The sequence below is a fragment of the Pseudopipra pipra genome, chromosome 14 (genome assembly GCF_036250125.1).
Source record: "Pseudopipra pipra isolate bDixPip1 chromosome 14, bDixPip1.hap1, whole genome shotgun sequence".
NCBI classification, from domain to species: Eukaryota; Metazoa; Chordata; class Aves; order Passeriformes; family Pipridae; genus Pseudopipra; species Pseudopipra pipra.
In genome coordinates this window covers 2,116,992-2,133,854 of record NC_087562.1, presented here as the reverse complement: position 1 = coordinate 2,133,854, position 16,863 = coordinate 2,116,992, and the positions used below count along the sequence as shown (strand labels likewise).

The 16,863-nt window shown below is 45.7% G+C and overlaps 1 protein-coding gene across 10 annotated transcripts in view; it reads right to left on the bottom strand.

Annotated features, from left to right (window-relative positions):
- Positions 1 to 16,863, bottom strand: part of PLEKHG4 (pleckstrin homology and RhoGEF domain containing G4) — a 90,062-nt gene that overhangs the window by 32,820 nt on the left and 40,379 nt on the right. For all 10 annotated transcript variants that reach the window (XM_064670737.1, XM_064670741.1, XM_064670743.1 and 7 more), the window contains 4 exons: positions 13,751 to 13,837; positions 11,867 to 11,983; positions 9,567 to 9,665; positions 8,458 to 8,606 (listed from right to left, as the gene is read on the bottom strand). In XM_064670737.1, coding sequence (XP_064526807.1) covers positions 8,458 to 8,606; positions 9,567 to 9,665; positions 11,867 to 11,983; positions 13,751 to 13,837 — 452 coding nt within the window. The remainder of the gene's footprint in view (positions 1 to 8,457; positions 8,607 to 9,566; positions 9,666 to 11,866; positions 11,984 to 13,750; positions 13,838 to 16,863) is intronic.

Here is a 16,863-nt window from a genome sequence, read left to right as displayed (position 1 = left end):
TATGTTGTCAGTCCCCTGACAGTTCACTTTTACCAGCCCAACAGGCTCTCTGAGTAACATCCATCTTTTACTCTCTTACACAGAGGAAAATATAAGCCTTTCCACCCTGTAGTATAAAGTAGGTAGGCAAACTGAGCCAAACAAAGAAGTCACTCACAGTCCATGGGAAAGCTTGTTTTTTCGATTCACTTGGGCACTTCCAGTGCTCACAGACAGTATCCATTGGGCATTAAGCATGTTCTCCCAAACCTCTCCACATCTGTTTATCCATTTGCTGATCGAGATCCTAAAAACTTCCTAAATGATTTCCAGTATACTACTAAACTCCACATCCAGTATACTAGTAAACTCCTGCAACAGGGAGTTTCATGGGAAAAAATGACACTTTGCACAAATACCTGTTTCTTTTTCAGAGTCAGACTCGGGAGTTTTTCATTCCTGTCCATCACTGCCTTCAAGGCAGCTTGGAGTAAACAAACCAAATATTGAAAATTTGGTTGAAGAAGAAAAAAGTGACTTCCATCCTGCCACACAAAGGAAACACCTGGTTGTTAAGAACCTTAAAGATATTTTAATAGTGGCCTGTGCAACTCTGAGGACAAAAGGCAGAGCTGTTTGAAGTCAGTGGAAAGTCTCGTCTAAGCTCAGATTTGAGTGGAAGTATTGCAATTTCCCTGCACATGGGAGTGTGGTAATAAGAGTCTTTCGCTACATTCTTCCATGGTCAAATCATCAAAAGTAATTTTGCAATAGTGCAGAGTCAATATAATTTATAGCAAAAAGGAGTAGCTTGATGTCAGTTTATGTTTCCCCAAATCCTGTTTTCATTGGGCAATTATCGTTTCAGTGGAAAAGGTTCCAAATGTCTTCAGTTTTCTGGAGAAGTGCCAAGCTGTTGTATAATGGTAGGGTAATTTTAAACCTATAATTTAGAAAGGCCATTTCTGTCTGAATCCATTCTTCAAAGAGGCCAGCCTTGGAGAGTTACACTTTATTTTTCAAAGCAAAATACCTGTTTTGTTTTCAAAAAATAGATGCCACAAAAGAGTCACAAAAGCAGGTGCTGCATGAGCCACGTGTGCCGATGCCAGAGACACACAAACAGGAGATGGCAGGGAGGGGAGCAGCAGAGCCATTACTGTTCTGCACTTTCCACCCCTGGAAGAACTGCCCTAACCAACAGCAAGAACTACAGATCTAACAAGAGGGGTCATCCTCTGACCAGCCCTGGTCAATTTTAGAATTGTAAAAATTCACGGATGGAAGGAAATGCTACATTTCAGTATTGTATTTGATGGGGTTTAGGCAAGTACAGAGCAGCTAACCTGCCCTGGAAAATCATAAATCCCTAATCATTCTGTAATTTAGAAGCAGCACAATCAGATGTTACATCAGCTTCATCTAGTCTTCCACTCCTGGTGCTGAACTTCCCTTGTGGATGTCTGTACAGGTGTTAGCAGAAAATCAACAGGACCTGACAACTAGGAGGTTTAAAGGATGAATTAGTCCAAAGACATCACCCAGATCACACGTGCTGATACCTTGGCTACAAACCACTTAAACATCCTGAGCAATCCTTCAGGAAGAAATCCTTCCAGCTTTTGCAGGGACAGTCCTGTGTGCCTGAGGGCTGTTTTGCAGGAAGAGAAATGCATTAGAACCATTCTTGGTCATTAATTCCTTTTGGTAGCAACCTACACAAGTGCCGTGTTTGTAACAATCCCATAAAAAAGAGGTCAACCTCAAATGCACAATCCTGCTCTTCAAGCTGAGACCTTCACGTGCAGCTGAGGTTAAAATTCAAACTGGCCATGGTGAAGCTAAAGCAGATATTGATAAATAAACTAATTATCCTCTGCAGCACACAAATAACCATGGTGGTTTCAATTACCAAATAAAAGTATTTGAGAAACTGGGTACAGTTTTCAGAACCCTAACGTGTCCTTAGAAAGGCACAGGGGTCAAACATCAAGTTTGGGGTTGCCTGTGGGATTCCTGTTCCCTTTGAGGATGGGAATGGTGGATCTAGCTGAGACCACAGACCTGGCTGAATCCCTCCTCACTAGGTTACCTGACAAGCACATGCACTGGGAGCAACTCATCCAATTAATACCATGCACCACAGACCATAATTGCTGAGAGAATTCTCTTTTGTTTGTTTAAACATGTTTTTAGCAGAAATATACTGAGAAATCCCTTTAAAAGCCAAGGGATCAATGCACACAGTTAAACAAGTGTCCAAGTGTGGTCCCAAGCTGTGACCTTTGATTCTTTTTGCAGCCTGGCTTGCATTCAGTTACAATAAAACCGTGTTCAGATTCTGGTTGATTTTAAATCCCAGTAAGATCCATAAAACTGACTGGAAAAAAAAAACATTGTAAGAAATCTCAAACCAACAAGTAGCCTGGGTAGGGGGAAAGCTCACTCTGCAGTGGAGTCTGAGATAAGATGTGCAAACACCATCCTGGGAGCACCAAGCTTAAAGCTGAGGTTTTCTATCAGCTGTAAACAGTTTCTACCTCCAAACCTTCTTTCATGTACATTAACCTATTCCTGTTTATATTTTATATCGAGGTTCAACAAAAGTCTAATGGCTGTGAGCCTGGGAGTTGGGGCTCCCAGGCTTTCAGGGCGTCCAGCTCAAACATACACACACTGTCATTTAAAAACCACATACCTATTTCCCTGATACATCCTCATTTTTCCCACTTCCCATGTTATAATAGCAGGGACTGTGCTATTAACCACCTCCAGCAACCAAAGCATCTATCCCAATGTAGCCATATAAAAAATGGTACTTGTGGGATGGTCTGGGCTGAGGCAGGAATGTCAGGCGGTTCAGCTAACATCCTATACTGGAAAGTTTTTGCAAGTTTTTCCATAACATTTTTAAACAGATAAAACAGTGTGTCATTAATTACCTAATGCCCTGTTGGCATGACAAATATTGCAAACAAAACCAAGCAAAAGTGGAGTCTTCTGGGTAAATTTTCACTGAATCCAAGATGATTTAGGACATAAAACAGCAGAAAATAAACAACAGAAAGGGAGCTGAGGGGAATCATCTCATAAAAAGCCTAAAAGAACAATGAAAACTTACCTAGATAGAATTCTGCAATCTTTTACCTTTCTGCAAATGCCACAACTGATTCCACACAGCACTTCATGCACTCAGGAGGACAACAGCTCCAGCTCCACACTCCTTTATGTGTGGAGCAACGAGGTTTGTTTAATGCGAGGGTAAGTGCTTTTTACCAGGCTAAAACCACCGGGCAAACAGAGGGAACAGGTTAGACCATAACCAGAATGAATACCAAGCAGCACGGTATGTGTTTGGGTCGAAATGTCGCCCTGTGCTCCTCCCTCCACCTGACACAAACAAATAAAGCCGTGGACAAGCACTGCCACCCCTGTTCGGCCAAGGGTTAGTGCTCGTCAGCACCTTCTGTGTCACCAGCAACAGCGCAGAGGCGTCTCGGGGCAGAGAGCTGCCAACCTCTGAGGCCTGAATTTAAGCACGGGTTTTTTTCATCTCACTTCAAAGGTACACTGAGAGATTGTCCCACGATGAAGGTTTCAGGATTAGGTCCACGGGAGGAACATGTGAAGGACCTACCCGTGCCAGGTGCCTCTCGCAGACCACGTCAGGAGTGGCAGCATGAGAGGCTCCCAAAGCTCCCACAGAGGCTGAAGATGAGCAAGTACTGCTTAAGGGAACCAAGAAACTGGCATCAGTGAGAATGACACAAGCACTACCATCTCCTGAAGCACACAGAGACACAGCAGACACACATCTCTGAAGAAGAAAAGGGATGGCAGAAGACAATGATGCCTCCAGGGAGGATTTCCCAGCGTAAGCTGCCTGGCTGTGACCACCAGCCTATGGTACCAGCTGCCAGCTTGGAGGTGCACACATTGGACCTTCCAAACCAAGAATCCCAGTCTGCCCAGACCAGGACTCACACACCGGACACCTCTAACTTTGCTCCCAACTTGTCCCATATTTTGGATGATCAGCTTAGTCTCTTCTTTCTCTACCCCAGGCAGACAGAGCTTCAGATGGTGCTGTGCAGTTCCTTGGCAAGGGGCAGAGAGCCTGCACATTATCCAGGTTTACTTCCACCAAAGGGAGCTCGTACACCACTCTGCAGAGCAGTATGTGCCAGCCTTGTAGCATCCAAGGAGTTGCTACTAGCAGGAGTCTTGCTGAAGACCCACAAACATGAGCTGTGCAACATCACACAGCTATAACCCACTGCATCAAAAACTGGTCACGGCTTCAAGCACACTCAGTGTCTCAACAGTGTCTGTGGAAGACAGGCACAAGAACTGTGCTGTAAGATCATCCTCTTTGTTGCTGTTATTGAGTCAGGTCCAGCATCAGGAACCTGGCAGCTGCTGCTCAGGAAGTCTGCTCTGTGCTGTCCATTACCTCTGCTCAGATCCCCACCCAGGGCTTCCAACCAGATCACCAAGCCACACTAAAAATAGCCAGCTCACAAAACCAGCTCTTGCCTCTCACCACTCCACCCTCAAAGTACAGACACTAACTATACTGCAAACAAAGGAGAATTCACTCCTCCATCTATTTATAAGCTGCTTATTCACAGCTTGCAAGCACAGATTCTTTTCAGATGAGGAGCTTGGGGGAAGAGGTTATGCTTTTTCTGGTTCCATGTTGCACAGAGCCAAGCACTCAACGTGGTCATTCCTTCACCAGCTGAGGTTTTTCTCTTTCTTTTAGCTCTCACCTCCAGCCTTGGGGATATCTTGTCCATCACCATGCAGAGCATGATGCAATCCCACTCCCATGCCACAGTGAGAACGTGGGTTCTCTGGGAGAGCCAGGCATGTGGCAGGTGTATCCTGGTTTAACTAGCATAAACCATCTTTGCATTAATATAAAATGTTTATTCCTTCTTTACTCCACCTGTGACTCACAGCATATCTGCAGGACGAAAGGCACCACTGGACAGTTTGTCTGGGCACACATTCCCAGCTCTTGGCTACGCTGGAAGATCAGCAATAATGAGAACAACAGTGGAAAATGTCTGGCTAAAGACCAGGTCAAAAGTCTCCTTGCCTTGCTGCCCAGCCCCACACAGCTGACTCACTTTAGCAAGAGCTCCCATGGCTGTTGCCTGACTTCTGGCAGCTTCTCTGATACTTCCATCATAAGACATAAGTCTTCTAAATCCACCACAAAAGCAGCAGTGTATTAGTCCACCTTCCACAGTTGGGTCAGTGAGTTGCCTGTAAGCTACAAGTTAGTTGATCACTACACTAGACAGCCAGAAGCCAAAGCTACACCTGCTAACCAACTCTATGTTCCTTATTAAAGACAGTGGTAGTTAAAAATTTCCTGTTTGCAAGTGCAAAAAGAAGTATTAACAGCACTGAAGTGATGGAGGTCTCCATGGCGTTTGTCCACACTCACCAACAGAACTTCAGCTGGGCTAACAGCTCTGCACTGCAATCCCCAGAGGGACTGGGGCAGCAAAACCTCTACGGGTTCAGCCAACAGACCTGGAGGAGCCTTCAGCACAGCAGATGGTGTGAAGGTAAATGTGCTGGCTCTGAATCCAACCAGCTCCACCAATAGTGAAGAAGTGGCAATGCCACCTCCAAGGTGGCCAGCCCCTGCTGAAGCTGTTACTGCAGCACTTAAAGAGGCACCACAAAGACATTGGCTCATCAGTGCCACACCCACACCAACTCCAGGCCAAACTCCCACTCCTGGAGGCGGGAGAGCAGAGAGGGACCATCTGAGCACACCACGTCCCCTGAGCCAACTATCTGCTACCAGCTGCCTGCAGGATGTGTATTCTGGTGACTGAGCTCCTCCTTGCTAAGCTGGGAAAAGGCAGAGATCCAGAAAAACTGCTTGGAGAAGTCTGTCTTTCCCTTTGTGGATAAGCAGCTGGATGGGCAAGGCTGTATTTTACAGTGGTACTTGGCGGAGAAAGAAGTAAGAAGACTTGCATTGTGAGATGACCAAGAGTTGAGGAACTTGTCAAAGCCACTGCTCTGGTGCTACAATTTTACCTTTAGTTCTCAACTTCTGGATGGCCTATTTTAATTAAGTGGAGGCAAGAGTCCAGAAAATTGCTCTTAAAATTGTTTCCTCTATTTATATGTAATTCTCTCACATTTGGACAGTTACCTGTTCACAGCTGGCCTCAGCTTAGGACTAAGAAGTCCTGGCAGTCATGACTCCCTGTTGTATCAGACTTTTGCACCACAAGAGAGAATAAAGAACAATGGGACACGTGACAGAAACAAGAGCCAAAAGGTGGCTCAGAAGACTAAAGCCATTTGACTTGCTTCCGTAAATAATTTGATTTCAAGTATTGGGAGAGTGGGTGTGGAATTAAGCTTTAAGAACTGGTCAAGATTTTACAATTCAAAGTTCAGAAGAGCAGTACCACAGGCCCTGCTGAGTGCACACACAAAGTCCTGTTCCATTTTCACACACCACCAGTTAGAAATCGAACACTGGACCCACATACACACCAGTATCTTCTCCATGCCAGCTCAGTAGTCCAACTACAGTATTTTGTCCCTACCCTGCTTTGATCATATCTGTTACAGAAGCCTTTGAAAATCAAAACTAAAGGAGCCTTTACAGGGTTAGCAGAGCTCAGAACCTTTAGCATCTGCATGCCAGATTGGAAAGAAGGAGCAAGTGCAGAGCCACAGAAGCCCCAAAACCAAAAGTGCCTTATACAGAGTTCTCTAGCCAAGTGATAGAGCTTTTTTCCCCATTTGAAAGTATCCTGGAACAAGGAAGAGTGGATTTATTTAGTCCTCTGTCCTGAGTTGGATGAAAAGCAGGCATTTCCTCAATAAAGATACTGTATGGATTTTAATTTCTACAACTACTCCACAGGCTAGAAGAGGACTAACTTTCTCCTGCTGTATTCATTTATGCTCCTCAGGCTGGAGAGAGCCACATATATTTGAGCCATGGCATGCAGTCTCCTCTCACACAGGCAGGCAATGAATATTTCTTGAATGAAGCAGAGAACATGGTACACAGCCTCGGCATGCACTCCAACACTGTACAATCAAAGAATTCTGTGTGTATCCCCCGCCCCTGCCCTTGCTAAGGTAATCAAAGCAGTAAATTATCCTTAGGGGCTCTGCCAGATCAGGTTTCAAAGTTGATCATTTCCCTGCACAAGAACACAGGCTTAGCTTAAAACCAAAACAAAACATAAAACCCATGCATGTTCTCCCTAGTCTCCTAGGACTCTAAAGTTGCTGTGTGTTGCTTAAAATAAAATAAATAAAAAAACCTAAACAGAACACAAAAACTCTCATTATTGTGCTTCTCATGTCATGTGAGAATGAAAAGACTGTACTGTACTAATTCAATCCAAAATTGCATCAAGATTACTTCACCAGTTCAGCAAGACAACTGTCTGCACAGCCTGCCAGAGCTGCTGACAGCAGTCACAGCAAGGAGGGAACAGAAATAGTTACACAGCCTGTCCCCACAGTCCCCTCTCAGCACCAAAATGTCAGCCCCCTTCTCCCAGTGACAGGTACCAATTTGCACTGTCACTCGCTGAATTTTCAAAGAGAGGGGTTTTTCTCTTCCCAGTGTTTGGGTGATAATACTCCATAACTATTTTGTTATCTTCTCTCCATTCCCTCCCTTCAAACCTCCCAGCTTGTGATGGCAACAGGGAGTTTGAGCAGAGCAGGGCTGCGGATGCAGGGAGCCATTCCACACCAGCCCGCCATCCTCATCTGCACCCACATGCCAGGGCTTATCTCACACTGGGGCTGGAAGCTCCTGGGAGCAAAGGCTGCCTTTCTACCTTGTTGTTTGCACAGCACATAGCACAGAGGCCTTCACAGGCTGATAGGCTTCAGGTGTTTTAGCAGTACAAACAGGAGTTGTGCAATGCCCCGGGGATGTCAAACAGCTGGGCTCTCTCAGCCCCTGCTTCTCATACCAACCCTGCAAATGGGCAGCGACTATTTGTTTGTGCAAACCAGTACCAATGTGTGAGGAGATCAGAGCCTGCTGCAGCCAGAAAGCATTCCTCACAGTTAAGGTCCTTGGAAATCCCCTTGCATAAGGAGTGCCTTGGGAAATCACACAGTGATAATGCCCTGGACCTAAACATTCATCACTGGCATCACCAATTAAGGCTTGTGTTTCAGAGGTGCACAGAATATCCAGCTCTCTCTCCACTACAGAAGATAAGTCTGATTTGGCTTGAAAAAGTTTAACCATCTAAGTGAATCCACCTAGACTAGTTTTTGAACTAGGGATGAAACAGTCAGGATAAAAGTAAACCTACATTTTTCACCTTTGCTGTTTTCAACATAATTCCTCACTACACAAAGCTGCTCTCTAGCCTCCAGCAATGAAGGGGCATCTCGGGGAGATTCACAGTGCCTGCTTTTTGCTCATCTCCATCTCCTCCCACTCTGGGGGCTCACCTGTAGTCATGGGTGAGGGTGACACAAGACTCCTCCTTCCTCAGCCTGGCCAGGAGTGCTCCACCCTCCAGCTGCAGCCTGACCAGCCGTGTGTCTTCAAGAACATTCTTCATCAACTGCCTGTAGGTCCTCAGCAGCACAGCTGCATCCTGGGGGGATCACAAGAGTGAGATGAGTAGTTACTGCAACCTACGGGCAATGAGGGAACAGGCAAAAACCAGCACCCAACCCAAAACACACCCAAACCACATCTCACCTGGGCCCACCCTAGCAAAGGGGGAGGCTGGTTCCCACAGCTGTGTCTCTCAAGCCTGCCAAGTCCCAAGTGATAAACAGCTCTCCTTATTGTGACCCAATTCCCATCACTGTTGTTCCATTCATTTGCTGGGCACAGAAGGAATTCAGCCTCATCTTCCACTCACAGCTAGCTCCTACTGTTCTGAGAGCCTAGACCTGCATGGCCTCAAGCCTTGGGACAAGATGGATGTAGTATGATATCTTCCCTTGATTTACTACTGGGAACCTCAGTGCAGAGCTGGCAGCAATGTCCTACCACGTCAGGGGTACAGCAGCTTCTCAAGAGGGGGAAGAGAATGTTTGTGACAACACAGGCTTGGTGCTTGTACCTTCCCCCTCTTCCAGCCCACTTCCAGACTTCTGTTCTGGAAGCAGCAAAGCTGGAACCACACACAGAACTGTGCTGTCACCTCACTTTATTCCAGGCCATTTGAACTGACCTGGTGTGGCACAGCCCGAGGCAGCTGCTCTGCCCTGGGCACACCAAAGCTCGTGGCAGCTACAGAGCTGTGGAGCTGCTGAAAATGCACTCCAGTGCTGGAGCCAGCACCCATCAGCAACAAGCCCAGCTGGAGAGATCTCCTGGGTGACACTGAAGGATCAATGAGCCACTGAAGCTTCTACCACTTCATTTGGATCAGCCTCTACTACTCCCGCTGTCCTACCAGCTCCTCAGTGACACGCAGCACTTGGAACATCCTGCTACTACAGCTTGCAAATTCAAAGCTACAGCTTTTCTGCAGCTTTTCTGAGCTATCCTGCTCTCTTCTCTCTCAGGCCCACCTCTGATGACAGGTGAGGGACAGGCTTACCTCAGCTTTTTCTGGTAATTTTCCAGATTCCACTTTATGAATAGCTCCCTGAAGGAAGGCACAAGCACCTTGGCATCCTTGTAGCAAGTGTTCCAGCTTCTATGAGAAGAAAGGACCAAGGCAGAGATTATTGTCTCATGGCTGACAGGAAAAGTGTGTTTTGAGCTTGCAGAGGGTTAAAAGTACAAAAACCAAGAGAGAATCAAACACATTAACCCAAGGGTTCAATTATACCATCTGGTGAGGCTCAACCAGCAGAGAGAGGCCCATCACACTACCCCCAAGGCCTCTATGCAGACTTTATAAACTTGCATACTCGTGCTTGTATGGGCCATGCTTTACAGAAATCAGTCCACTTGTGTCCCACATTCTTCTATTATTAGCATTTCTTGTAACTTCCCATGAAGATGAATCACTATGCACGAATTTTAGAGAAACAAAACATAAAACAAGTACTTGGAATTTTTCTACTTTAAATCATTCCTCTTCATGTTAAAAGTAGTGTAAATTAAAGAACAGGAAACTGGAAAGCTTCCAAAATTAAGCACCTTAAGCTATGGACAAATCTGAAATCCTTCCTTTCTTCGGAGTAGGGGGGAAGGGGAGAGAAAAACAAACAAACAAAAAAACCACCAAACTTTTCATAAGAGTTCATGAGACATTATTTTTTAGAAAAGTCAGAGACATGAAGCCTAAGTATTGTCAGATGCCACCCTTTAGTCACTGGAATCAGAGCAGGGAGAAACAGCTATTCCAAAATAACCATGCTCAAAACAAAACAAAAAGGCAGCTGTTTGAATCCGTACTGAACTGAACTCCCTCCTCCCCGGAGTGCTGGAACAGCCCCAGCAGTGACAGATTAGCAGGCAGGATGCAGGTGAGATCACTGAGACAGGAAATAAATGCTATTTGCCACATAGCTGCAGAGCTAAAGGAGCTGAGCACGTGGGTCATTATCACACACAGTACAGACAGGCAATCCATACAAACCAACTCCCATATTAACTCCCTTTGGTAACATTTTACATGTTAAGATGTAAGACACAAAGGAGTAGTCTGATATCATGCTCCTTCCCTCAAGAATTACCCTCCTGCACACACAGAGCACCTCAGCTCTTGAGGTATTCTCAACTCTGCCCAGAAAAATTAACCCATAACCTCTTGCAAAGTTCCTCTGCTTCCTCACTGCCAAATAAACTTCAGCATCTCGAATTCAATCCCAGGTACCAAGATTAGGCTTCTGTACCTCTGTATCAGCATGGGTCCATCCTAGTATTTTTAGATGAAAGTTTCAAAACTGGGCTCTAAAATAAGTTGGAAAAGATAAGTTAACATTTGCCACATGCTAAGGCTAACTGCTGAAGCCTCCTACCAGTGCCACAGTGGTTTTATCAATGACATCTTAATCTGTTTCTGCACTGTGCCATGCAGCACTCCGGGCAGCGGGGTCGGAGCCAAAAGACCACTGGATCCTCTGGAAGCTGAGGTGACAATTCTGTCATCCACCAGGGTGAGCAAGTCAAACTCACTGTGAAGACAGCCAGCTTGTGTGCAGATTTACAGAGATTTAATCCTGTCTAGTCTCAGCATGCCAAATAACTCCTAACTCTCAATACAGCTTTTAAAGATTCAAACAGCACGAGTCCACAGCACTCAGGCTCCCTCCACAGCACAAGCACACACAGAGCTGGGCATTGGTGCCACAGATGCAGATTTCTGGCAGTCTGCACGTACCCTGCTGCATGGAAGTGAAAGATATTCCTAGAAGAATTCTGAACTGATTGTCAGGAACTTTAGGTCTCACTCCTGCAAGGACTGCAGTTTTCCTATGGGGCTCTTAGCTCGATCTGGGGAACTTGCTCCAAAACCAAAAAGACTTAACTATTTTTATTATGCTCAAATTCTTGACTGTTAGTTCAATGGAAACACGACACCAACACGTTCTCCTGAGATTAGTTTAAGAAATGTATGTTCTCAATCCTCTAACTGAAGAGCCACTCTGTATAAAACAAAACAGGATTCCATTTCAGATGTGACCATATCTTGAAGGGAAGGAAGAATTAATGCAGTTCAAGCAGATGAGGTGAAAACTAAAATTTTACTTCCTGCAGTCATGCACCCATTTTATGAAGACAGCATTAGCATTCTTTTGATAACAGAGATTCATTTGAAAACATAACTGTTGCAGGAACATTGTCTTTTAATGCTCGTAGGCTCAGCTGTTGACAGGTTCCTCTTGCTTGCACTCTGTTCCTGTGCCACTGCTCCTTCAGATGCCAAAGCACACACAGCCCACTCACCATGCGGAAGCTCAGCCAGTCCCGGTGGCAGTAGGGGAAGGTCCCATCCAGTTCCAGAGGCAGCTGTGAGCTCTCTATGTGCTTATGGAGGGATTTCATGGAGGTGAGGAGTTCAAACTGCACAGGAATAGAAGGGGAAAAAAAAAGCACGCTTGCTTTAGAGTGTATTGGAGGAGGAGGGGAAGGTTAACAAAAGACAGAATCCTTCATTTCTTTATCTATCTTGCACAGAAACACGACACACAGTGTATATCTACAATATCACTACAATATGAAGGAGAAAAAAAAATCAATTCAATCTCAGAGCAGCTTGTTGAACAGCTCAGTGGGCGAACCCTGAAGGAATGCAGGCCACAACACGCTGTTCCACCAGGCAGAACATCTGTGATGGAAGTCTGGCAGCAGCCAGCCTTCTCCAGAGCCAGTACCTCCTGGTGTAAGCACAGCAACTCCCTCACATGTTCCCACATTGTGCTCCAATTTGCATTTGTTTGGAGAGTCTGGGAGGTTAAATCCAGCCCCCAGCTTCCCAGTCTCACTTCCTGGAAAAACAGTCTAACAGAGCAGTCTCTGCCCTGCCCTCAACTCTCCACTCAGCAGCTATTTGCTACAGGAGTTTCATGGATCTTGACACAGATAACTTGCCTTCTGCAAGTCTGTAGGACCTCAGAGGATTTTTATACTCACTAAAGCAACAAGTGCTCCTGCAGGTACATGGAAGCCAGCCCAGACACAAACTCAGGTGCAGACATTTAATTCCCCCACACACACTGAAGTTTCCACCTCCTTACAAAATAGTGATGATGCTCCCAATTCCTCCTGCATGCCCAGGTCTTTATTAGCCTTTCCTCTGTTCCCTCCTACGTTCTTTGTATTTGTTCAGGGTGTTCAATGTCTTCTGTAGCTCTCCCTGCATGCACATGCCTGCAGTCAGTCCATTCTGACTTCAAATTCTTCCACGAGGGGCAAGGAGGAAATGGACTAATAGCATTTGTTATTCTTTAGCCTTTGGGACACTACACCACACACACAGCAAACCTGATGCCTATCACAACCTCTTCATCCACAGGAGCCAAAAGGGAGGTACTGGCCTGCTCTGAAGCCTTCAGGGTTTCAGCAGGCACAGAATTTCAGTCCAATCTTGTCTCTTGCAAGAGTCTTAAGAGTAGAGGGAGGACCAAGATGCAGTCTGATATCTATTCACTCACCACAGGATGGCTGGGAGCCTACATTTCTTATACAGCTATGGCATACCAAGGCAGTTTTACTACTAGTGGGGGGAATTCACTGATGTTGTGATAACTTTCCCTCCTGTTAGTCTTCTCAGACATTTCAGCAAAGGGAACTTCAAACAAATGCCCATCTCCTCTTCCCCTTCTTGCAGAATCTCTCAGCCACTGACAGCATGTATGAGGAGAGGAAACAGGAGATATGCAAAATCCAGGAAAGCACCAAGAACCTTCAAAGGGGGAGTTCAGGATTCAGCCTAATGTGATCTCTTCCTAACCAAGGATTTCCCCCCTTGTTACTGGCATGAAAAGCATTACTAGTGCTGTTAATTGTGCAGGGCTCCTCCACACAGCTATTCCTGTTCCCAGCAAACCCCCTGGTCCTGAGGGCCCCAGCAGACTGACACAATTATGGTACAAATGTCACTGATGGACTCGGCAATAAACAGAGCATGAGAGAGATCTGTTCAGCCCCCATAAACATTACAGCCCCATAAATACCACACCTGCAAGAGACCACAACCATAAAACACAGAGAACAGCTACAGAGATTTCATGTGAGAATAAACATGATACCAACCACAGAGAACTCACTGTTTGGAGAGTTAAATGAAGGATATCATGGGCTGCCCAGCAAGCCCCCAGGTTCCATTACCTGTCTCGCTGGTGGCTTCTCCATCCGAAAAGTCAGATCTCTTTCAACCAGAAGCAGTACCCCATGAATGCAAGGAGGATCCATGTCCTACAACAGAGCAGAGCACAAATCCATTACTGATCTGTCTGGGATACTAAGGAGGATGTACCATACCAAGTTCCTACACCAGATTGCAATTTATCCTTCAAAGGCATCTAGGAAGCCCAGAAGGCAGTCAGCAGGAATTAGGGACGGCCAGTCTACAGAGCACCAAGGTGATGTCCTTAAGGTAGTTTGTTTCAGATCAACTAGTCCTGTAATATTTAAGGAAGCAATGGAAGAGTTCAGGTCTTGGCTGTACTAAAAAAACTCTGCCTTCTACACAAGGAAGTGTGTCAGGGTTAAAATAGACAAAATGAAAAAAAAAGCAAAACCAAAAACCGTGTTCAGTGTCCAAGTTTTTTCTCAGTAACTTTCCTGGTCACCTCACCTAACCGAAAGGAAGCTGGTTTTTTTTTAAACCCCACAGTGCCAAAGAGGTCAACTTCTCTTTACTTACTGCCAATTTACAATCAAGTACTTGCATCCTGTTTCTACTGTTAAACAGACAGAAATCCCAAATACAAGGGATGTCTGGCAGCTGCAGTTCAAACTCAGTGATCCAGGAGCAGCCCTGCAATTATAGAAACGCTCTACACGGAAGTGAGAAACGGCCACAGGGAGCGACAGCAGGAAGAGGGAAACGTGGCAGAAAGATCCAGACCATGGAGAGAGGGCTCACCACATATGTGATGCCTGGGCCAGGAAAGCAAAGAGAAGAAGCTGTTATTCCACATGGTTAAACAAAAGCCATCCCATTTGGATGTCTCCTACACGGTCTTCGTGTCTGCAAGGATCTCAGGAACTTTGAATCTTGTCAAGCAACAAATCCTTTGTAGTACTGCCCAAGCTGCAAGGGAACTGCCACAGAGCAGCCCATGACAGCAAAGGGAATCTGTTTAAATAAACAGCTCCAGCCGTGGGTAGGCTCAAATATCTGCCAGGAACAGCAGAGCCAGAGTAGAGAGGCAAGTGGACCAGCAGAGACTGAGCCATCTAACATGACACTGGGCCCTGTTCAGCAATTAAGAAACAATGCCAACACAAGGAGCCCCAGTTCTGCAAGAGAAAACAGCAGCAGAGATTCCAGAACAGAGGGAAAAGACCTTTCTCTCATCCAGTCCCAAACCATGATCCTTTCAAACAGAGAGGAAAAAATCCCAGCTGAAACATCTTCCAAAACTGTGAGAGGTTTCTAATTCTTCTCAAACCCCTTTCACCAAAGGTACTTATTTACACTTTCACTGTTATTCGAACACTGATCAAAAGGCCAGAAAAAGGATTTATTGTATAATAAGGCTGCATTAGGTAAATACTGAAGGTCATCTGAAGAGAGGATGGGGAGATATTACAGCTGTATCAGTAGCTCTGAATTTATCTGCTAGAAAGTACTGAGGGATGAAGACTAGACACAGCTTCAAGACAGATGATGGTACTAAACACATTTATTCTTACACAATCCCTCTTCTACTCCAACAGTCATGAGATGAGGATAAAGGTAGAGATGGTGTAACAAGAGGTTACCAAAACAGCCAAAACACTCACTTGTTTGTTTGTTCTGAAATAGAAACTGAAAAACCATTCATAAATAAAGCTGTCAAGGGAGAAGTTCACAGTTTTCCAATCCAAGAAGAAGCTGCATTTCCAAAGAAATCAAGTATTTTTCACCATATTTTTTTTAATTTAAGCAGCTGAGGGAAGACGAACAGCACTGATGGAGCAATCCAAAGACTGAAACAGTTACAGAAGTGCCTCAGGAGACAGGCAGAGCTGGAAACAGCAGGATGCTACCTGAGGAAGCTTTCTTGCAGCTTTCTGCACAATCTCTTACCACTTTTGCTAACAAAGCCAGTTATTTGGCAGCAAAGAAACAGAGTTCCCCACATATAAGTGAACTCCTCACCTCCCAAAACAGGTACCAATGTGGACAGGCTAGAATAGAGGGGTATTATCAACAGGAGCTCAGAAAGCACCAGCATAAACAGCCATCCCTTTATTATCACTCTTTAGAAAGAGAATTAGGTACTATCTTCAACGTTTCCTAGACTGAAGTTTCAGTTTTCTGGCTTCCTGCTCCAAGTGGAAGCCCATAGCCAGATTTAACTGGCAGAGTCTGAAGCCAGGGCTGACAGGAATGTCTGTGCAGAGGGGAGAGTGTCCAGACACCCCCCAGTCAATCTCAGTGACCACTCTACAGAAGTCCTCTGTACTTCTACAGTGAGTGGGAATTCGAATGGAAATAACTCTTGAACAGAAAGGTTTGCACAGAGCTTCTGTTTTTAAATGCTAAACAGACTCTTCCCAACCCAACACACTGATACAGCACATTACAGGACTAAGCATTCGCCCTGATTTGTGAAATTCAAAACAACCTCCCTCTACTAAGACTCAGGCAGAGGGAAATCCCACAGATACCTGCTCACTGAAGGCCAGTGCACACGCTCCACTGTCCATGCCCTGCCTGCTCACTGAGCAAGGGTTCAGCCCAGCACTGCTGAGCAGCAGAGCTCCTCTGATCAGGCCCCCCAGCACAGAGCTTACTGGTGACAATGTGTGACCAAACATCACGGCAGTCACCTCTGCAAAATTCCTTGCTCCAAAGCATCATGACACAGTTTCCCACAGGAACAAGCAGGATCTATTCTTGCAGCATGGCCACACTGCATTTCCCTTCACCTCCATACAGAGCTGCCAGAGTTCCTCCAGCTTCTTCCTGAGTTAGCTCTGCAGCAGCTCTTTATTCAGCCCCTGCTCCCTCTGCTCCCACTGCTGTCTGGGACAGAAAGATTTCCCAGCTACCCAGTACTCTGAAAAGGAAGAGGGGGGGGGGGAAAGTCCTGCAGAATGTAACTGCAAGGCAGAGGACAAGCTTCCACCAGTTTACCAGGTGGGTCCAGGCAGAGCAATGGACACGTTCCCAGTGCTGGAGGGAAAACTAACCTGAAAGCACCAAAAGCTGTCCTTTAGCACTTAATTCCAGTCGTGCATTCATTCTGCATAGATGGTAAAGTGGAAGAAGGATTTCCTCAGACTGA